General features: G+C 58.2%; 1 protein-coding gene across 2 annotated transcripts in view; it reads left to right on the plus strand.

Moving 5' to 3' along the window:
- TWIST2 (twist family bHLH transcription factor 2) overlaps nucleotides 1-18098 on the plus strand; it is a 51199-nt gene extending 33101 nt beyond the window's left edge. For both annotated transcript variants that reach the window (XM_025463661.3, XM_025463660.3), the window contains exon 2: nucleotides 17388-18098. In XM_025463661.3, coding sequence (XP_025319446.1) covers nucleotides 17388-17454 — 67 coding nt within the window. In that variant the 3' untranslated portion in view covers nucleotides 17455-18098. The remainder of the gene's footprint in view (nucleotides 1-17387) is intronic.
- Nucleotides 18099-18304: the final 206 nt, after the last annotated feature.

The raw sequence follows: 18304 nt of genomic DNA on the forward strand, positions 1-18304 counted from the left end.
TTCGAAAGGCAGCCAAGGTGGTTTTTACATTCCTCAAGTATGCTGGTAATCTTAGCCTACAATCATATTGCTAATGAGTTTCCCACTAAGACATAAAATGTGTAGTGAACTTTGTCCCGAAGACCAGCAGACCGGCGCCCCTGGTGCACGCCTGCCAGGAGCCTCTCCTGGGGTCCGCGTCCCCTCTCGCCAGAAGCGGCATTAACCCCACGACCCCCGTAAATATCCAAGGTCGCAGCTTTGCTTAGTGTTAATTATGGCTTTGGCTCAACAATTAATACCTACCTTCGAGCCAGGCTGTATCGGAGGGGACGTGGTTTCTGTCCACATCCTCCCATTGGTCCATGATATAAGGTATGCAGGAGAATTCAGACTTCTCCTGAGAGGATGCCGTAGGGCTGCTGGTGCTGCAAACGTGGGCACAACATGCACGGTGAGGCCCCATCCCGCCCTGAGTCCGCCTTGCTCACAGTTTGAGGGGCACACTTCTAGCTGTTTCCTGGGCCCACGGGCACGGGGATGCTGGGGGTGTGCAGGCTCCCGGCCGCCGTCCTGCTGTGTGACTCTGGCGCCTGTGGCTGAGCAGGGGCAGCGGGTCCAGGGGCAAGGCAGGGAGGCGTGTGACCCTGGAGGGGCTGTGTGTTTGCTCAGCGGGAGCTCTGTCTTCAGCACGGAGTCCCAGCAGCACGAGAAGCTTCTCCGTGACAGAGGCGTCAAGTGACGGCCCGTTGCCCAACCTGCCCCTCAAGGGTGGAAGCGAAGTCACGGAGGGAGAACCACCAGGAAAGCGAGGGAGAAGCGTCTCGCCCAGGCAGCCTGGAAGATGAAACTTAGTGCATTAGCGACACCTGAGAATACGCGTGAACGATGCACGGGAACCCCGGGCACAGGTGCCAGAGGACTCCGAGAAGGACCCGTCCGCTCAGGCGGGATAGGAGCCTCCCCCAGAAGCCTGAGCCCTCAGAGAGCCACACCGCCGCGCGCCCCACCGTGGCGAGCCCCCTGGAGTCACGGGTCCCTGTGGAGCTGTCACACCGGGGACCCCGTGCTGCCGTCCTGGGAACCGGGTGGCCCGTCACGTTGAGGACGGAGAGGAAAGTGAGGCAACACCTTCCAGTAATACCCGCCTACCCTCAGTGCCCCACATCGCCTCACTCAAACCGGGGTGCAAGCCAGGGGCCGAGGCCCCACTGGCGCTTATTGATTACATGCCGCTGTGCTCATCCCACTGGTTGCCTTTCTGTCTGTTTTAATGAATATTTTTAAAGAGCTTAGTTCTTTCATGGGTCCCCTTCCCCGCCATCAGTCCCCCGGCCATTGCTTGTGCTACCTGTGAATTTTCAGGAGTTTGAGCCCAACCTGTGGTAGAGGTTAGTGAAGTTAAATGACAGTTTCTTGAGGGACTGTCTGCTAATTATTTTGTGTTTTGAACCAGCCTTTATGAAAACAACCTGGCCTTGGCCCGTGGGGTGGACTCGGTGTAGCACCCGGATGTTGAATGTCTCCCTCCTGGCCCTCAGGACCCCTGCACCTGGGCAAGGCCATGTGACTAGTCCCAGCCAGTGAGCTTTGGGAGCAGGTGACAATAGCATTTCCAGGCCAAGTGCTGGAGAACCTGTGTGTGACACTCCAGTGTCTCGTCTGCTGCCCCCAAGGGACCAGGAGACCATATGTCCCAAACGATGCCTCTACAAGAGGGCGAGACTCCGCCAGCCTGAGTCCTGAGTGGCCGTGTGGAGAGGTGCCCCCACCACTCCGAAGGGGTGGGAAGAAGGCGCAGGACGGAAGCGGGTCTTGCGTTGCGCCCGTGAGATGTGGGGGCCTGTTTGTTGTCGCCGTAGAGCCTCTCGTGCCCTGACGGAAACGCTCTGAGAGGAGAAGAAAGACAGTCTCGTACCTCACGGGCCCTGGAGCCTTGGACAGGTGCGCTCTGCGCCGTAAAACGGATATTTGCTTAGAAGCATTGTCTGACGTGCATCATCTCCGACTCATTTTTCGGGGAGCTCGGTTCCGAAAGGCACTTTTCACTCAAGTCTTTGGCAAATCATAAAACTTTTCCAGGGTGTAACCATGGCTTCTGTTATTTGTTTGCTAAATGTGGATCTCTGTCTACACCAGATTTCCTTAAAGTAACTCACATTCGATGGTGAGAATGTGCGGTCGTTTCACGCTGCCCCTTAAGCATCGCTTGACTCCTTATCTTTGGCTCAAGATGTATTGGCTCGTTTTCGAGCCTCTGCCTCCGTTCCGAGTTTGGTCGGAGCTTTCTTTCCTCCATATGTGCTTGCAGGGTAGTGTTTTATTTTAAAGTGGATTCGTCCTGAATTCCTTGAGACTACACAGAACATCTGTATCACATCTATTTATTGACAAAGCTTGATTAAAGAGCATCTAGAGGGGAAGGTGGATTTCTGGATGTAGGATTGAAAGTAGAAGACTGGTTTCCCTTATAAACACTGACGTTGACACCGCTCTCTGGATTCGTGGGGCCTTCCTTGGCAAAAGACGTTATTATGGAATGTTAAGTCAGAGTCCAAATGATAATTAAATGCATTAAAAATGTGCAGATAAGGGAGAGGAGATTCGCACATGAGAAATACCCAGCAAATATCTGGACCCTTCGGCTGCTCAGCTCTGACACTGGTTCCTTGGTTTTATTTTCTGCCTCTGGATCTCTGCTCTGCTGTCTTTCAAATAGAAGTAATCGCTTCTGGCTTCCAAACTCAGGAACCTTCTTGCAATCCCTGGAAAAAAATACACAGCTACACGATCCCCATGTGCACCTGTGAGCCCCAGCCCATCAACCCAGGCGGATGCTGCGAGAGAGGAAGAAGCCAGGAGTGTTCTTTGACATGTGAGTGATCAGAAATGTTCTTTTAAGAAGAGGGATTCCAATGCCTTCCTGGGGTACCTCCCAGCTGCCTACTTCCCAGTGCTGTAGCAGGCCCAGGGCGCCAAGAGGTTCCGCATCCATCCGCTCTCAAATCCCCGCCATCCCGGAGCTCCTGGATTCAGCAGAGGGTTGTGGAGGCAAAGAAGGAGGCCTACAAGAGTAGCTGGGGCTGACCCAATGGTCACTGGATGCCCTCAATGGGCACTGGCTTCTGTGTGATGGGCCGGTTAGAAGCAACATGAATATCTAATATCCACCCCCAAATGGTGACATCAGTAATGGCTGGAGCAAACTTGGGACAAAGGTGACCCTCCTTAGAGGAGAATGGGTGGGGGTGTGTCTGCGTTTATACGTGGTGTACGTACATATGGTGTATACGCTTGCAGCATATATGTGCACATCTGTGGTATGTGATACTATGAGACACACACACACGTTTATTTATTGTATATGTGTCCAGATATATAAATACGAAAGGCACTAAAGTCACTGCCAACCTGGCATCCCTGTGTCTCCTGGGTCTAGACAGAGCTCCGTGCACGCTCTGCAGGGTAGATATTTTTCCCAAGCATTTCAAAGGAAATTCTATTTGTATTTGTACCATAAAATCAGACCATTTGATTTATTTATTTTTTTTTAATTTTTTTTTTATTTATTTATGATAGTCACAGAGAGAGAGAGAGAGAGAGAGAGAGAGGCAGAGACACAGGCAGAGGGAGAAGCAGGCTCCATGCACCGGGAGCTCGACGTGGGATTCGATCCCGGGTCTCCAGGATCGCGCCCTGGGCCAAAGGCAGGCGCCAAACCGCTGCGCCACCCAGGGATCCCCATTTGATTTATTTAATGTGCAATATACAGACACCCCGAGTCCTGATGAAGTCAGTACATGTGACATGGAGCAGGGTTTTGTTCCCTCCCACACCACTGGCCTCCTTTGCGACTGAGTGCACTTGGGGCAGATCTAACACTAAGTGAGCATCTGCCGTGTGCCAGGTGGTCACTCCCCTGTGGGACAGGTAAAACCAGCCCATTTGGTAGGTGAGAAAAGTATTGGAAAGGAGACATGGCCAGGCTGCACGCTCGCAGACACTGGCCACGGAGCATTGCAGGACGGGATGGCGTCTGGCCGGGGTCACACCTGCTGTGCAAGGCAGGAGCCCTCCAGAGCCAGGCAAAGGTCGGGACTCCCCCATCACGACATCCAGGGAACGCTTTAGTTTATTTTCCAATGCCTCGCTCCCAGAATCCCCTTGGGGGAGGGGTCCTGAAGAACAAGCGATTTCACGAAGCCCGTAGAAACACATTCTGTATACCGTGCAAAGAAATGGTGGCTCACTTAGAGTTTTTTTTTCCCCAGAAATGTGTGTGCATGCTCATCATTTCTCATTTTTTTTCTTATCCAAAAATATTTTGAAAAGAAAAAATGGGTTGCAGGGATTTATTGGAGTAGATTGTAATTCATAAATGCAGAATTTCAATCCAGGGATATTGAGTTTTTTAGAAATTGGGCAATAAAGAGCATGTTCCTGTATCTCGTGACTTGAGCCTGGGGGCGGAGAGCCGTCTGGGAGGAGGGCAGTGCTCTTTAAACCGTTGCATCGCGGGCTAGGCCGGGAAGGCTCTGGGGAGTACCTGTTCTCCCAGGCTGTGCCCTCCCATCGTCCACCGCTGTCAGAACTGCACCGGGATGGGTGACTCCTTTTCAGGCCTACAACGCACACCCCCCGAGGCAGGGGACCGTGCTGCTTCTTTGTGGGCTGATAAGACTCTGCGTGGGCACCCGCGCTGGCAGAGGCTTCGGGATCCCATGCAGACCAAAAGCGGATCGTGCACTGACGGATCATGAAATTAGAAGTATAAGCCTCAGAAATGAAATGCTGGGAATCACAGCTCTTCGTCTGAAAGATTCCGGTGGACACCCTTTCGGGAGAAAATATAACACACTTCCCAGAGGCAGCGCCAGTGTCAAGGGCTTCAAGATCAGTGGGGTAACCCTGACTGAGTCCGGAGGGTCAGGGCCCCTGGGTCACCCCCCTCGGCCGACAGCAGAGCCTCCCTGTGACACCATGGGCCCTGCTCCCTCGCCCGGAGGTCCTGGCTGCCTGGGCATCTTCCCAGACCTAACGCCCGCCTTGTTGCGTTCACGCGGGGGCCGTAGCCTCTTTGCCTTGCCAGCGTGGCTCTCGGCCTGGACTCCCGTCTGTGTGTCCTGCCCCGGTGATGCAGGAGGGTGACGACGTCACCCTGCAAGAAGGAGGTGGGGTGGTGAAAGGCATGGAGACAGGCCCAGAGATAGAAGTGAAGTTCAGAGGTCGGGGTGACCCTCGGCGGGCTAAGGCCGCGTCACCCGCGGAGCAGGGAGGCCAAAGACGTGCACGTTCTCCAGGGGGAGTGACCGGTCCAATAAGCCCCGCTGTCCTGGGTCTTTGCCGCCTCCGTCTCTGCCTGGCTTGTCCCTGGAGGGACCTGCGTGCCCCCGGGCACCTGCGCGAGTTAACAGCCGCTCACTGAGTGCGGGCGCCGCGTACCGGGCGCGTGAGGTGGCACCGCGGCCAGGTCAGTCCGTGGGCCCCTGACCCATTCTTCCCTCTGTCCGTGAGGCTGGCCGTCTCCTCATTCTCCAGCTCCTGCCCCCGAGGCGCCCCAGGGTGGCTCACGGCCCACCCGCACCTGCCCACGAGCAGGCCCTAGCTGAGCGGAACCACGTCTTCAAGCTTGCGTGCGTGCGGCCTGCTTCCAAATACGCCGTGTGTCCCAACAGAGGCCAGTGTGAGTCCCCGGGGGCTGGCGTTCGAGAACGTGCAATAGATCCGAAGTCACTGAGTCCCGGGCTTGGGAAGCGAATGTCCCTGCGGCTGAAGGGGTTGCTTAGCCAAGGCCACGTCCATGTCCACGTGCCCGGGGCGTCTGCAGGGCGCTGCTCCCCACTGGGCCCCCCGTGTGCTGTTGGATTTTCCAGGTGCATCGCCCGTGCCAAGTGTCCGCCGAAGCCAGGGTTCCCAGAGGTGGGAAGGACTGAGGATCTGAGCACAGCAGGTGTCCTCCCATCACTTAGGAAGGATTTGGGATTCTTCTGAATATGTCTGAACATACGCCTGATGTTACTACAGCCGTGTATCTTCTCCGGGTCACTCAAGGAAATCGATTTAGGTGTGGTCGTTTCTGTAAACGGTTTTGCATTTTGAAAGTTGCCTGCTTCTCCGGAGGTTAATTTTGGGAACTAAACGCTGGTGGCAGTAGTTTAGGGAAAGCTCATCGTCAGAGCTGATCCGTTCCTGGAAACGGGTTTATATCCCCGTTTTTCACTGTCCAAGGGAAGTCGTCTCAGGAATGTTCTCTCATGGTTAAAATTAGAACTACCCTAGAATCCCGCAATTGCACCACTAGGTATTTGCCCAAAGGATACAAACATACAGATTCGAAGGGACACCTGCACCCCAATGTTCATAGCAGCATTATCAACAGTAGGCAAACTGTGCAAAGAGCCCAGAAGGCCACGGGCTGATGAATGGATGAAGAAGATGTGGGGTGTGTGTGTGTGAGTGTGTGTGTGTAATGGAATATCACTCAGCCGTCAAAAAGAATGCAGTCTCGCCATTTGTAATGACGTGGTTGGACCTAGAGGGTATTATACTAAGTGAAGTCAGTCGGCCAGAGAAAGACAATCATGATTTCACTCACATTTTGAATTTAAGAAAGAAAACAGATGAACACAGGGGAAGAGGGAAAAGGGGAAAAAAAGGAGAGGGAAACAAGGTATAAGAGACTCTTAGTGACAGAGACCAGACTGAGGGTTGATGGGGGCAGGTGGGTTTCAGGTGGGGAGGGGACCAGGTGTGATAAGCACCAGGTGTGTACTAAGTGATGCATCACTGACGTGTACTCCAGGAACGACTATCGCACCATGTGGGAGCTACCTAGGATATGAATTTTATTCTTATTATTTTTTAAAGATTTTATTTATTTATTCATGAAAGACACAGAGAGAGAGGCTGAGACACAGGCAGAGGGAGAAGCAGGCTCCATGCAGGGAGCCCGACATGGGGCTCGATCCCGGGTCTCCAGGATCATGCCCTGGGCCAAAGGTGGCACTAAACCGCTGAGCCACCCAGGGATCCCCTTTTTACTATTTTTTAAAGACTTTTTAAAAAGATTTTATTTATTTATTCATGAGAGACAGAGAGAGAGGCAGAGACACAGGCAGAGGGAGAAGCAGGCTCCCTGCAGGGACCCAGACGTGGGACTCCATCCCGGGACCCCGGGGTCATGCCCTGGGCCAAAGGCAGATGCTCAACCACTGAGCCACTCAGGCGTCCCACAGAATTTAAATTTTAAAAAGAAATTTAAGAAAGAGGGAAAGGTTCTTTCACACGTCTGGAGTCTGTGGTTCCCCCCAGAGACAAGGTGGGGCACGCGGCGGACACGGGGAGTCTGGGTGGCACCCCCAGGTCTTGGGTCCTCTGCTGTGTGGCCAGCGTGGTGTCTGCCTCCCGAGCCTCCGAGTGTTCGTGTTGAAATGTGGCTGCGGGGACAGCTCCGGGAGGGCATGTTTGGGGGCTGGGCGGCGTGGGGCCTGGCCTGCAGGAGCCTAGGCGACATTCCTAAGGCGCCCGCCTGCCCCTGACGGTCCTTGGCCTTCCCGAGCTCACCTGTGACCCCACCTGCCAGGTGCGACCCAGCTCCTCTGGGGGGGCGGGCCTCCCTCCCGCAGGGCTGCTGCCAGCTGGCGCCCCCCGTGGGCTCTTCAGGGACCCACCTGCCGCCTCCTCTCCCTCTGCTCCCCCAAGTGTCCACATCCAGTCTGTCGTGGACAGGGAGCACAGAGCTGGGGGAGTGAGCCCCGGGTCTGGGTTCGAATCCAGCCAGAGCCAGTTGGCTGTTTCCTCATCATCCCTTAGAGGGCAGGGCGACGTCAGCCTCTCTCAGAAGCTGGGTGTGAAGCTCCCCGCCCCCTCCCGGGGGTCGGGGCTGGACATCCTGCTGGGTGGACCAACCCGACCTCGGGGTGTCCTGCAAACACCTCCACCTCGGCCTTGCCAGCTCTGCTCTCGCTGTGCCCCCACCCTGCCAAGCAACTTCTCTCCTTTTCTCTATTTTGTTCCTGGGGTCACGACCCCTCCTGTGGTCCCCGTGCCCTGCCCGGGGCCCCGCTGGTGGGCGTCTCGCCTTCTAGCAGTCCTTGAGGCCCACCCCACAGCTACCCGTGCAAAGCAAGCCTGGTCACACCAGCGTCCCCGTCACTTCACACCGCCCCCCCATCGTGGCCTTGTGGGGTCCTGCCCCCCAGACCCCTCCCCAGAGTCGCAGCTCTCCATTGCCCCCAAAGCCCCCTTTCCTCCCCACCTAAAAGTGTCCTGGGGTCCTTTCACCCTTCCTCCCCCTGGGGGACTAGAGGTCCTGAAAGCCCCAGCCCCAAGCCCCCTTCTGTGAGGAGCTACCCCCACCCCGGGCCCGCCCAGAGGTGTAACGTCGCCTCCTCTGCCTTGACTACGTACGTCCTCATACCTTTATCCTAGCACGCGTTAGACCTTGCTGTAATCATTAGGTTTGTCACATATGCTTCTCTCGTACGGCCGATAGTTGTAGATCTCGTGTACTTCCGTTACACCTTTATTAGAACATTTATTACGTATTTGTTACCATAGCTTCTGTTGTCGTCCCACGAGGGCTGGTGTGGGACAGGCAGCAGGTTGGACTCACGACATGCATCCGACTGGCAGCCTGACATCAGCGGACCTTGGGTTCCTTTGCCCTTGAGCCGCCGCCGCCGCGGTCCCCGGGGAGGGTTGTGTCCTCAGATCCTCATCTGTCAAGTGTGCAAAGACATTTATTAGGTCAGTGTTCCTTGGTCTGGACCCACGTGACAGGTGTAGGAATGAGGTCAGTCGTACGGGAAGGGATTTCTGTCTCGGGCCTCGGGGCTGAGCGGACCTGAGTTCCGGGGCGATTCTGCGCCTGCCTGGTGACTTGGCCCAAGTCACCTCCGGCCGCAGGTCCCAGCTCCTCATCTCTGCGGTGACGTCACCGGGTGGGTCAGCCCCACAGGCACTTCTTGCGGCACCAGCCTGCAATCGGGCCCTGCAGGCTCGTTTTTCACACCACCTTCTTTTGCTAGTGGGTTTTATTTGGAAGCTAAAGTTAGTGACATCTGGAGAAATCATAATTCACCGGTCGAGGTAGTTCCTGGATTTATTTGGAGGCCCCGAGGCCCGGGAGGAGGCTGCCCCCTCCTATGACCTGGTTACTCGGGACGGCCTCTGAGCTTGAGGGTCTCCTTTGCAGTGTCCTGTGACTCATGGAGGAGGAATGGGAAGGCCTCCCCCAGAGGAAGGCTGGACAGGATCAATACTGGGAGTCACTGGCGTGGACACGGGGCTTCCTGCCACAGCTCCCTCGGGAACTGAGAGAGCCGGCCTGGAGCGCCCTGGAGCCCCATCTCCCCGAGGCGGGGACCCCGGGGGCACCACGCAGAGGGAATCCGTAGGCGGAGGCAAGCTGCTCTCAGAAGCACTTCTCCTTGGCAGCCGGGCCATCCCAGACACCGTCGGCTCCGATCCCCGAAGCCAAGGCCAAGGACAGAGATGGAGACAGAGATGGAGAGAGCTCTGCTTCCAAGTTGGCGAGAGACTCCTACGCCCCCGAAGGAGCCAGGCCAACAGCTCGCCGCCGCCGCCGGGGAGCCGCGCAAGATGAGCCCCGGCCCCACGAACACGGGCATTCCAAGCGGGATTCCTCTTCCTCACGCACGGCAGGCGGGCCAGGGGTCAGACTCCTGAGCCGTGGAGCTAGGGGCGGGGGCACAGCCTGGGCTCGCCCTTCGGCCCCCGCCCCCGTGACCCCGGCCCCGGGCCCTGAGCGCAGGTGCCCCGCACAAGGGGCGTCTGTAAGGCCGGGCTCCCGTGGGAGCGAGAGCGGCCCGAGGGCACGGCCTGTGCGGGCCTCCCAGCAGTCTTCCCAGACGCCTCAGCACAGCCCGGACCAGGGGACACAGGGCTGGGCTCCCGGAGGTCCCTCCGGAGATGCGCCGCTGCCCTGGCAGCAGAAGCCCGTCAGCCCGAAGGTGTCCCGGGAACCTTGCGGGTGCGACAGGGGCGCCCCGGCCACCAGCCATCCCCAGCAGAGAAGCCCCTAGATCGCGCCCCTGGCCTGCTTTGCGGAGCGCTGTGGCCTGTGAGAACCCGTGGCCGCGGCCTCCCTCCGACTCTGGAGACGGAGCCCCGGCTTGGCCCAGGGACTGCACAGGCCACCCCGTACCGGACGGGGACCCTGGGGCGGGGGTGGGACCCAGGCGGGAGGGCAGGGAGCCAGAGGAGCCTTGTACAAATCTTACAAGATTTGGGTTTGCCTCAGCGAGGACAGCTTGCCTTTTACCGCCCCCTCGCAGCTCCACCATCATCCCCCAGGGGTGCTCACTGGGTCCTCCGACGCTCCTCAGAAAATCCAGGTCAGGCAACAGAGTGTGACCTGCAAGGGGACAGCTCGGTTCCTGCCCTCTGACTTAGAAGCGGATTCTTTGTTGTTTGCCATTGAGACTTCTCTATCCTTCTGCCCCTCTGGACCCTAGAACAGGTGCACAGAGGTTGGCAGGGAGGGGAGGGGGCCTGAGCCTTGAGGTTAACCCCCTCTGCCCCCTGAGGACCCCCGTGTGCTGGACCCCACCCAGCAGCCAGCAGCCAGCAGGGGCGGCTGCATCTCCACCTTTCAGGCCAGCCAGGTGAGCCTGGCACCTGCCCCTGGCAGGTCTGGGCTCCTGTCTGCCAGGGTTGGTCCGTTTGCACCTGACTAGAGCCGCCCGCAGATCCGTCCCGGAAGGAAGCAGCACATTCTCTCCTCTGAAAGCAAAGCCTCTTATATCCTGCATCTCGGGATAAGGCATTTGTCACAGGGACAGCCACCGGGGCAGGGCGGCGCTGGGGAGTGGGCTCGTGCCGGCCCCTCACTGGCACAGCTCATGCTGGCCGGGCTGCCCAGTGCCACCCTGCACGCACAGCCACCCGCACCCAGAGCCCAAATTCTCTGAAGGCGCAAAGCCCCTCAGCTGCGCAAGTGACCTCAGAGCCTCCAGGGCCTGTCACTGGCACCCCTGCTGCCCTTCCCTTAGGGGGAATGGCAGTGGGGGTCACAGGCCGGCTGCACAGCTGTGTCCACTTTGTGTCCCCCCAGCCCCTGCCTGTGTGTCTGGGGCTGTCAGGCGGAATTACAGGGACCTCCAGGCCTGGCCACCTGCCGGGGGGATGGCCCCCAACAGGGAGCATCAGGGTGCCCGCATCCTCTCCCAGCCTGGTCCCTGACCAGCTGCGTCTCTGCGCGTCACGGCGGGTCTCGGCTGCAGCAGGTGACCTTGCTGACCTGGGGCGTGCACGCCGCAGCCTGGGCGTGCTCAGCTGTTCCTGATTGTCTAGGGGCATCTTCGAAGAGCTGGGGATTTGGCAGAGGATAGACGTTGATTCCTGCTTCTGCGTCCTCGTGAGCTCCGGTGCGATGCGGGTGCTGCTGGCAGAGACTTGGAAGGCATGAGTGGAATGGAACCCGGTAGAGAGAGGGTCCTAGACGGCGGCTGGCACGTCACTCCCGCACCAGCATCACGCTGGGGACCATCCGATCTCTTCACCGCGGGCCTCTTTCCTGAGTGTTTATTGAGCACCTACTGTGTACCAGGCGGGGACCCAGCTGGGGAAGAAACAGCAGCCGGCCCTCTCGGGTGACCACAGTGTTGGACACGAACCAGGTGAGGCCCCAGGCCTCTGTCGTGCTATGGCTCCCTGAACCCCCACAGCACCGGGGGGGTGGGCATTTCTACAGATGCACAGGCTGAGGCCCAGAGAGCTGAAGCCACTTTCCCAAGGCCGCAGGGGCCGTGGGTGGCAGCGCTGGGATTCAGCTCGAGGCCTGAGCTCAGTTCCTGTCTTCCCAGGAGCTTCTAGAATGTTCGTGGCTTCACACTCCATGCCTCAGGATCTCCGGAGCTCCGAGCTCCTGACCCTTTCTTGCACCACATTTCCGAATACTAACAGACCAGCATTCCTGGAGTAAACCCTTCTGGGTTATAAGGAGGAGATTCTTCAAATCCACAGCTTGGCTTGGTTTGCTGACGTCCTACTGAGCGTCTCTGCATTCGGAGTCACGGGTGGCAGGACCTGGCCTTGGGTTCTTACGCCCTGTGGACAGGAGTCAGAGTGGTGTCTCTTCGGCATTTTATGGGGGAGGCTGTGCATGGTGGGGGGGGGCGGGGCCGCGTGGAATATTTTCTACCCGCCTCGCAATTTTGCCTTGACTAAGACTGCTCTTAAAAAAAATAGCCCTCAGCAAAATAAACAAACTGTAAAAATAAATAAAATAAGATGAGAAGTGTCTCCTCATCTGCAAATTCTGGAACAGCTTAACCAATACCGTCAGAAATGACCGGGTTCCGGAAGATTCTCCTTTAATGCCTTTGTAAAGCCTCCTGGTTCCGGATTCTTCGCAGGGCAGATACAGATCTTCCACAACCTGGTCAGCTTGCCTTACAGATGTTGGGAGGTCCGACTTCTCCGTGAGCCAGTTTGGTGAAGAGTGGGAAGCTGGCGTGGCAGCCGCGGCTGCCTCGGGCGGCCTGTGTGCGGTCCTGCCGCCCCCACTCGCCCCCCCGGGGCCCTGGGCTGGCCGGAGCGTGGGCTCCTGGGGCCCCGCAGAGACGGCTGCGCTTTACCCTCAGCCTCCGAGGCGTCTCCTACCCGCGCTCGTGCCTGCTGGTGTGGCGGTGGGACCTTGGGTAGGTGACCGCCTGCAGAGTCAGAGGCCCACGTCCTCGTCTGCGTGGAGCCCCGTTCCCGGGAGTGTTGCCCCGGAAGTGGCCATGGGGGGTGCGTTTTCCGAGGCCCCGACCGCCTTCCCCTGTTTCTTCTGCTCCCCAAACGGTCCCGGGGGCCTCTCCACGGAAGCGGCCCGGGCCTGGGATGGCCCGTCGGCAGGTGGCCGCACCCAGGAAGCCACCCGGGGCTGCTTCTGCGTTGCTTCCTTTCCCGTGTGGAAGCGCGGGCGGCATTCGGAGCTCCCGGGGCCCAGAGGCGCCTGCTGGTGGGGCACGGCCGCCCGCGTCGTCAGCTGGTGGACCAGGACCAGGACCCCTGTTCCTTTGTGTCTGGGACGGTCAGCCCTCCCTGAGCGTGGGGACACTTCCCTCGGCTCCTCGCTCGTGGCTGCGTCTCCTCCTTCCACATTCTTGGCCTTTTGCTCAGAGGCTGGAGACCTCCGTGACTCAGGGTCTGGTTTATTGATCGCTTTTCATCAGTGGCTATTTATTCTGCTTCCATTGCTTAAAACACATTCTACTTCCCTGCTTTCTGCCATTTCCCGAGCCCTCTCCTTGGTTCCTGCTTGGTCCTTCCCTCCGTGCAGACGTTCCTGGCGTCTCTCCGAATGACAAATCCCGCTGCTCCGAAAGCTTGTGCCCGAGCCCCAGGCCATTTGGGAGACGCTCAGCCCACTGTCTCCCCGCCGTGGTCCACACCCACCTGACGTGAACCATCCCTGGTTTTCTTCTCGTATTTATGGCCCGTAGGATAGATGTCAGCGAGTGGGAGCCGTGCCTCCAGCCAGCTCCGGGGAGCCGTGTTCAGATGGTCAGGAGGCTGTGTCCAGGCCCGGGGAGGGGACCGAGGGCCCCGCTGAGGAACGGTGCTGGGTGACTGTCCGGGCGCCGGGGGTGGGGGGGGGGTCTGGCCTGTGTGGGATGGGCAAGACCCACCAGGGTAGGTGGCAGTGCTCCGCTCCCCTGCTGGCTTCATTACTATTCATCTCCACAGGGCACATTCCCCACCCCCCAGCACCCCTGCCGAGTTGGGGGCTGGTCTTTGTTTTTGGCGTAGTGACTGGGAGGAGAGAGACCACAGGTGACAGCAGGAGCGGACTGGCAGGTGGTGGCCCTTCGAGTGACCTGGACAATGTCAGGGCCCTTGGAGGCAGACTCCTCCACTTTCATGCTGAAGGGGGCAGTGAGGGCCAGGGCAAGTCCTCAATGGCCAGGCCCCGGGTTTCTGTGGGCAGTTCCTGGCTTCCCGAACCTCCCCATTCTTCCCCTCCAGCCTCCACTGGCAAAATCACAGGGCAGTGTGTGTGTGTGTGTGTGTGTGTGTGTGTGCGCACGTGCACACGTGAATGCTATACTGACCAGAGATCACACATCTGTGCCCACTTCCCTCCACCCTTATTCACTGCCCTGCTTTTTTTGGCAGCCCAGCAAAGTTCAAGGTACTGGGTCCCTTCCCTTTCTGGCAGCAGAGGCTTACTTGCATTTCCTTTAAAAACATTGTCCCTGTCTACACTGGGTTCTAGTTGTTTTCAAACATGTTTTTTCTCCCCTGTTATATTTCTCTGGTTCATTTCTGGGCTTTTTAAACAACTAGTAGCATTTATGGCACATGATAGATGCTCAATATATGTTAGAAAGATGGATGAAAGGATGGATAGAAGGAAGGAGGGGCGGATGGGTAGATGGATGGAATGGTGGGTGGATGGAAGGGTGGGTGGATGAGTAGATGGGAGAATGGGTGGGGAGATGGAAGGATAGATGGAAGCATGACTGAATAGATGGAAGGATGGGTGGATGGAAGGATAGGTGGGTGAGTAGGTGGAAGGATGAGTGGATCGGTAGATGGAAGGGTAGGATGGAGAGATGGAAGGATGAGTGGGTAGATGGAAGATGGGTGGGTGGGTAGATGGAAGGAATGGTGGGCAGATGGAAGGATAAGTGGATAAATGGAAGGATGGATGGATGGGTAGATGAAAGGATGAGTAGGTAGATGGAAGATGGGTGGGTAGACAGAGGATGGATGGCTGGGTAGATGGAAGGATGAGTAGGTAGATAGAAGGATGAGTAGATAGATAGAAGATGGATGGGTAGATGGAAGGATGGATGGGTAGATGGAAGGATGAGTGGATAGATGGAAGGATGGATGGCTGGGTAGATGGAAGGATGAGTAGGTAGATGGAAGATGGGTGAGTGGGTAGATGGAAGGATTGGTGGGCAGATGGAAGGATAAGTGGATAAATGGAAGGATGGGTGGGTGGGTAGATGGAAGGATGAGTGGATAGATGGAAGATGGATGGGTAGATGGAGGATGAGTGGGTGGGTACATGGATAGATGATAGGTGAATAGTTAGATGGAACGGAAGGGGGAGTGGTGGGTAGATGTGTGGATGGACGGTGGGTGGGTGGGTGGGTGGATGCGTGGAAGGCCTTATAAGACACTCTTCCCCCTTCAGCCCCCTGCCTCACTTTTTGGAGAGTTTGCGTTGGTGTTTCACTTCCTGGGTCAGGTCCTGGAAATGAGAGTCAATGCAGACCCTTTCCTGTGCGTTCGTGCCCAAGGGCGTGGGCGAGAGGAGTAGAGGCGCCCTCCCAGGGTAGCCGCTGCTCTGCAGCTCTGCCCGCCACCCCCCTCCCCTGCAAGGCAGGCAGATGCAGGGACCGGACTGCACACAGGTCCCAGCGCACAGTTTCGGTGGCTGGTCTATGCGGGAGGCTGTCCTGGGCCCCAGCTGTTTCGTATTTGCTGCCGAGAGCACTGCCCATGTCCGCCCTGGGGTCAGGGCGACATCAAGGAGGCCAGGCCCACGGGCTCCCAGTCAAGAAGACTAGGGAACCTGCCCCTTTCTGCCTGCGCCCGGGCCCCGCGGGCGAGCACGCGGCACACCCTGAAGTCACCACTGCTGGGGGACGGACGGCCTCTGTCGTTTCTTGCTCTTCATGGACGGTCCGTGTTTCCCCTTGGAGGGTTGGCGCAGCTCATATATCAAAAACTGTTGTAATTATTCCCTCCCTCGGAGGAAGGCTCCCATTCAGCTTTCTCTCGCTGCCCCCCGAGTCATTATCTAATTACAACCACATTCTCCGAGAGCGGCCGTTGACTTTGTGCCGGGGCCGCTCAGGAAGGCCCGCGTAGGTGGGGTGCTGGGGGCTGGAAAGAAGGGAAGTGTGCGCGGAAGCACGCCGCGTGTCTGGGGGGCAGTGTCTGAGCGTCCTGGGACCTTTGTCCTGGCTCAGCGGGGGCTTCTGGAGGTCTCTGGGGCTCTGCGGGGAGGGAGCTGGGGGGACAGGGACAGGAGGAAAGGGCGTGCTGCCCCCTGCACAGGAGCATCAGGGACACCCCCCCACCCCCGATGGAGACGTCACTCACCCCTCTATCCAAAACCCTTCGTGTTTTGGTGCCTTTACACATCGTGGTCCCAGGCCGTGGGATGCCTGTCCTCCACCTCCACCGCTCCTGCAGGGACATTCCTCATGCTGACCCTTCTCCTTGGTAAAGCCATTCCTGACTCCTCCCGACCCCAGGCCCCTGCCGGCCTCAGGCAGCCCTCCTTCCTCCCCGTTCCTCCCCTCCTCCTCATCTCCTCCTCCCTTCCTCCTCCTCATCCTCTCCTCCTCCTCTCCTCTCCCCCCATCTTCCCCTTCCCCTCCTCCTCCCCTCCTCCTTCACTTCTTCCCTCTTCCTCCTCCTCTCTCTCCTTACCCCCCCCTCCCCTCCCCTCCCTCCTCTCCTCCTTCTCCTTCTCCCCTCTTCCTCCTCTTCTTCCTCCTCATAGTCCTCCTCCTCCAGGCTCAGCCCTGAGGTCTGTAGCCGCCCCCCACGGTGCATCAGGGCGAAGGCCCGTCTCATGGGCCAGCTCACCCCCACTTCCAGGGCAGCCCTGGCACAAAGGGGGCCCTTGGGGGGCTCTCGATGCATCAACTTGTCTCGTCTGGTTGTGACGTTGATCTGGCCCCGTCTGTCCACCCTCCTGAAGTGGAAGTGCACACCCTGTGCGTCAGGCCCCGGGGGAGGCACTGAAGGCGGGACCCAGAGCACCCCGCAGCCAGCCTTAAAGACTCCCTAACAGGGTTCAGGGGCTCCTGGGGAGGATGCCATCCTGGGGTCCCGCAGGGCCAGGCCATCAGCAGCCCCCCGCCCCCAGAACGGCCGGTGACAGGTTGGAAGTCGCTGGAGCCACGAGCCACCACCCTGGGGCAAGGTGTGGGCCGCCGTCCTCAGGCTTCCCCATCGGCACCCGGATGCAGGATGTCTCCAGCAGGCATAGGGTCCTTGACCGAACACGCCGGCGGGGGTACCCCCTGGCCCCCATTCCCCGTCTCTGCCACCCCCCAGTCTTCCTCTGACCCCACCGCCCAGGCTGCAAGGTCAGCTGGGCAGGAGCAGCAGGGGTCTGGGGGAGAGCGTGGCCCCGTCTGCACCACTCCCGACCCGAGGCCTCGCAGGCCATCCCCACGGGCCATGCTGGGGCGGCGGGGCTTGTGGGCGGGATGCGCTGCACGGTCACCCGCGGGCCTGTGGACGCCCCCCACAGGGGGGTGCCAGAGGCACGAGTGACCGCGGGATGAGATGGCCTCGGCCTGCGCGCACACCACACGCCACGCACACCCACATACACACCACATGTGTGCCACACACGTACCCACAGCACACACACCCCCACCCGTGCGCAGTGGGGTCTCACCTGCCTCCTCCGTGTCTTGCAGGCTGTCCTGTGGGGCCGAGGCTCAGCGGAATTGGGACGCCTCCTCGTCTGTCACTTCTGAAACCTGAACGACCTCAAGGGGGCCGCCCAGCCCGCTCTCGGCACAGCGTTCAGACAAGGGGACGGCAGCATGGAAGGGAAGACCCCGGACCGCGCCACCTCGTCCCCAGACACGGTCCCCACACAGGGCATGCCACTCGCGGTCCTCCTCGCCGGTGACATGCTCCTTGGCATCCTCGCCACTGTTTGGATCTTTTCTTCTGGGTTTTATTTTTTGTTGTTGTTGTTGGGGGGGAGGGGTGGATGTATTCTTTCTGAAAATCTCTAGATTCAGGAACATATTTACAAGGATTTAAATTTTGGATTTGTATTTCCTTCCAAGTGCCTTTTTAATGTATATTTTTTTAATAAAACAGAAATGCATTCCTGTACAATTCTGTTTAAACTGGACCAAGGCTCTCAGAAAAAGAACCTCGCGTTCCCCGCCCCGCAGCCTCTGCATGACTGTTCCACGTAAGCCTGGAATCCTCCTCACACCTCGCCTCTTCTCTTTCTCCTGATTTGCTCAGCTAACCATTTTTAAAATATTTTCTGTTTCAGTGTATATGTTGCTTATTTGTTTTATTTATTGAGATATTTTTAACGAGCTCGGTGACTGCAACGTGGCTGTGTACCCCGCCCCCCTCCCAGGAATAATAAAGACGTCCGTGCAGCCCGGTCTTCCCTGTCCTCTTCTGTACCTCGCAGCACGGAGTCGGCCCGGGAAAGTCGGGAAAGGGACAGTCGTTTCGCTTTAGAAGGGACGAGAAAGGATGTGAGGTCGTTTATGTCGTGGGTCGTTGTAAAACGTTCTAGAAGCCGCCGTCCCTGACGCCGCGGTCCGAGTGGGACGGGCCCAGGCCTGGGAACGCGGGTGAG

Source organism: Canis lupus, chromosome 25 (assembly GCF_003254725.2).
Source record: "Canis lupus dingo isolate Sandy chromosome 25, ASM325472v2, whole genome shotgun sequence".
In the NCBI taxonomy this organism is placed as follows: Eukaryota; Metazoa; Chordata; class Mammalia; order Carnivora; family Canidae; genus Canis; species Canis lupus.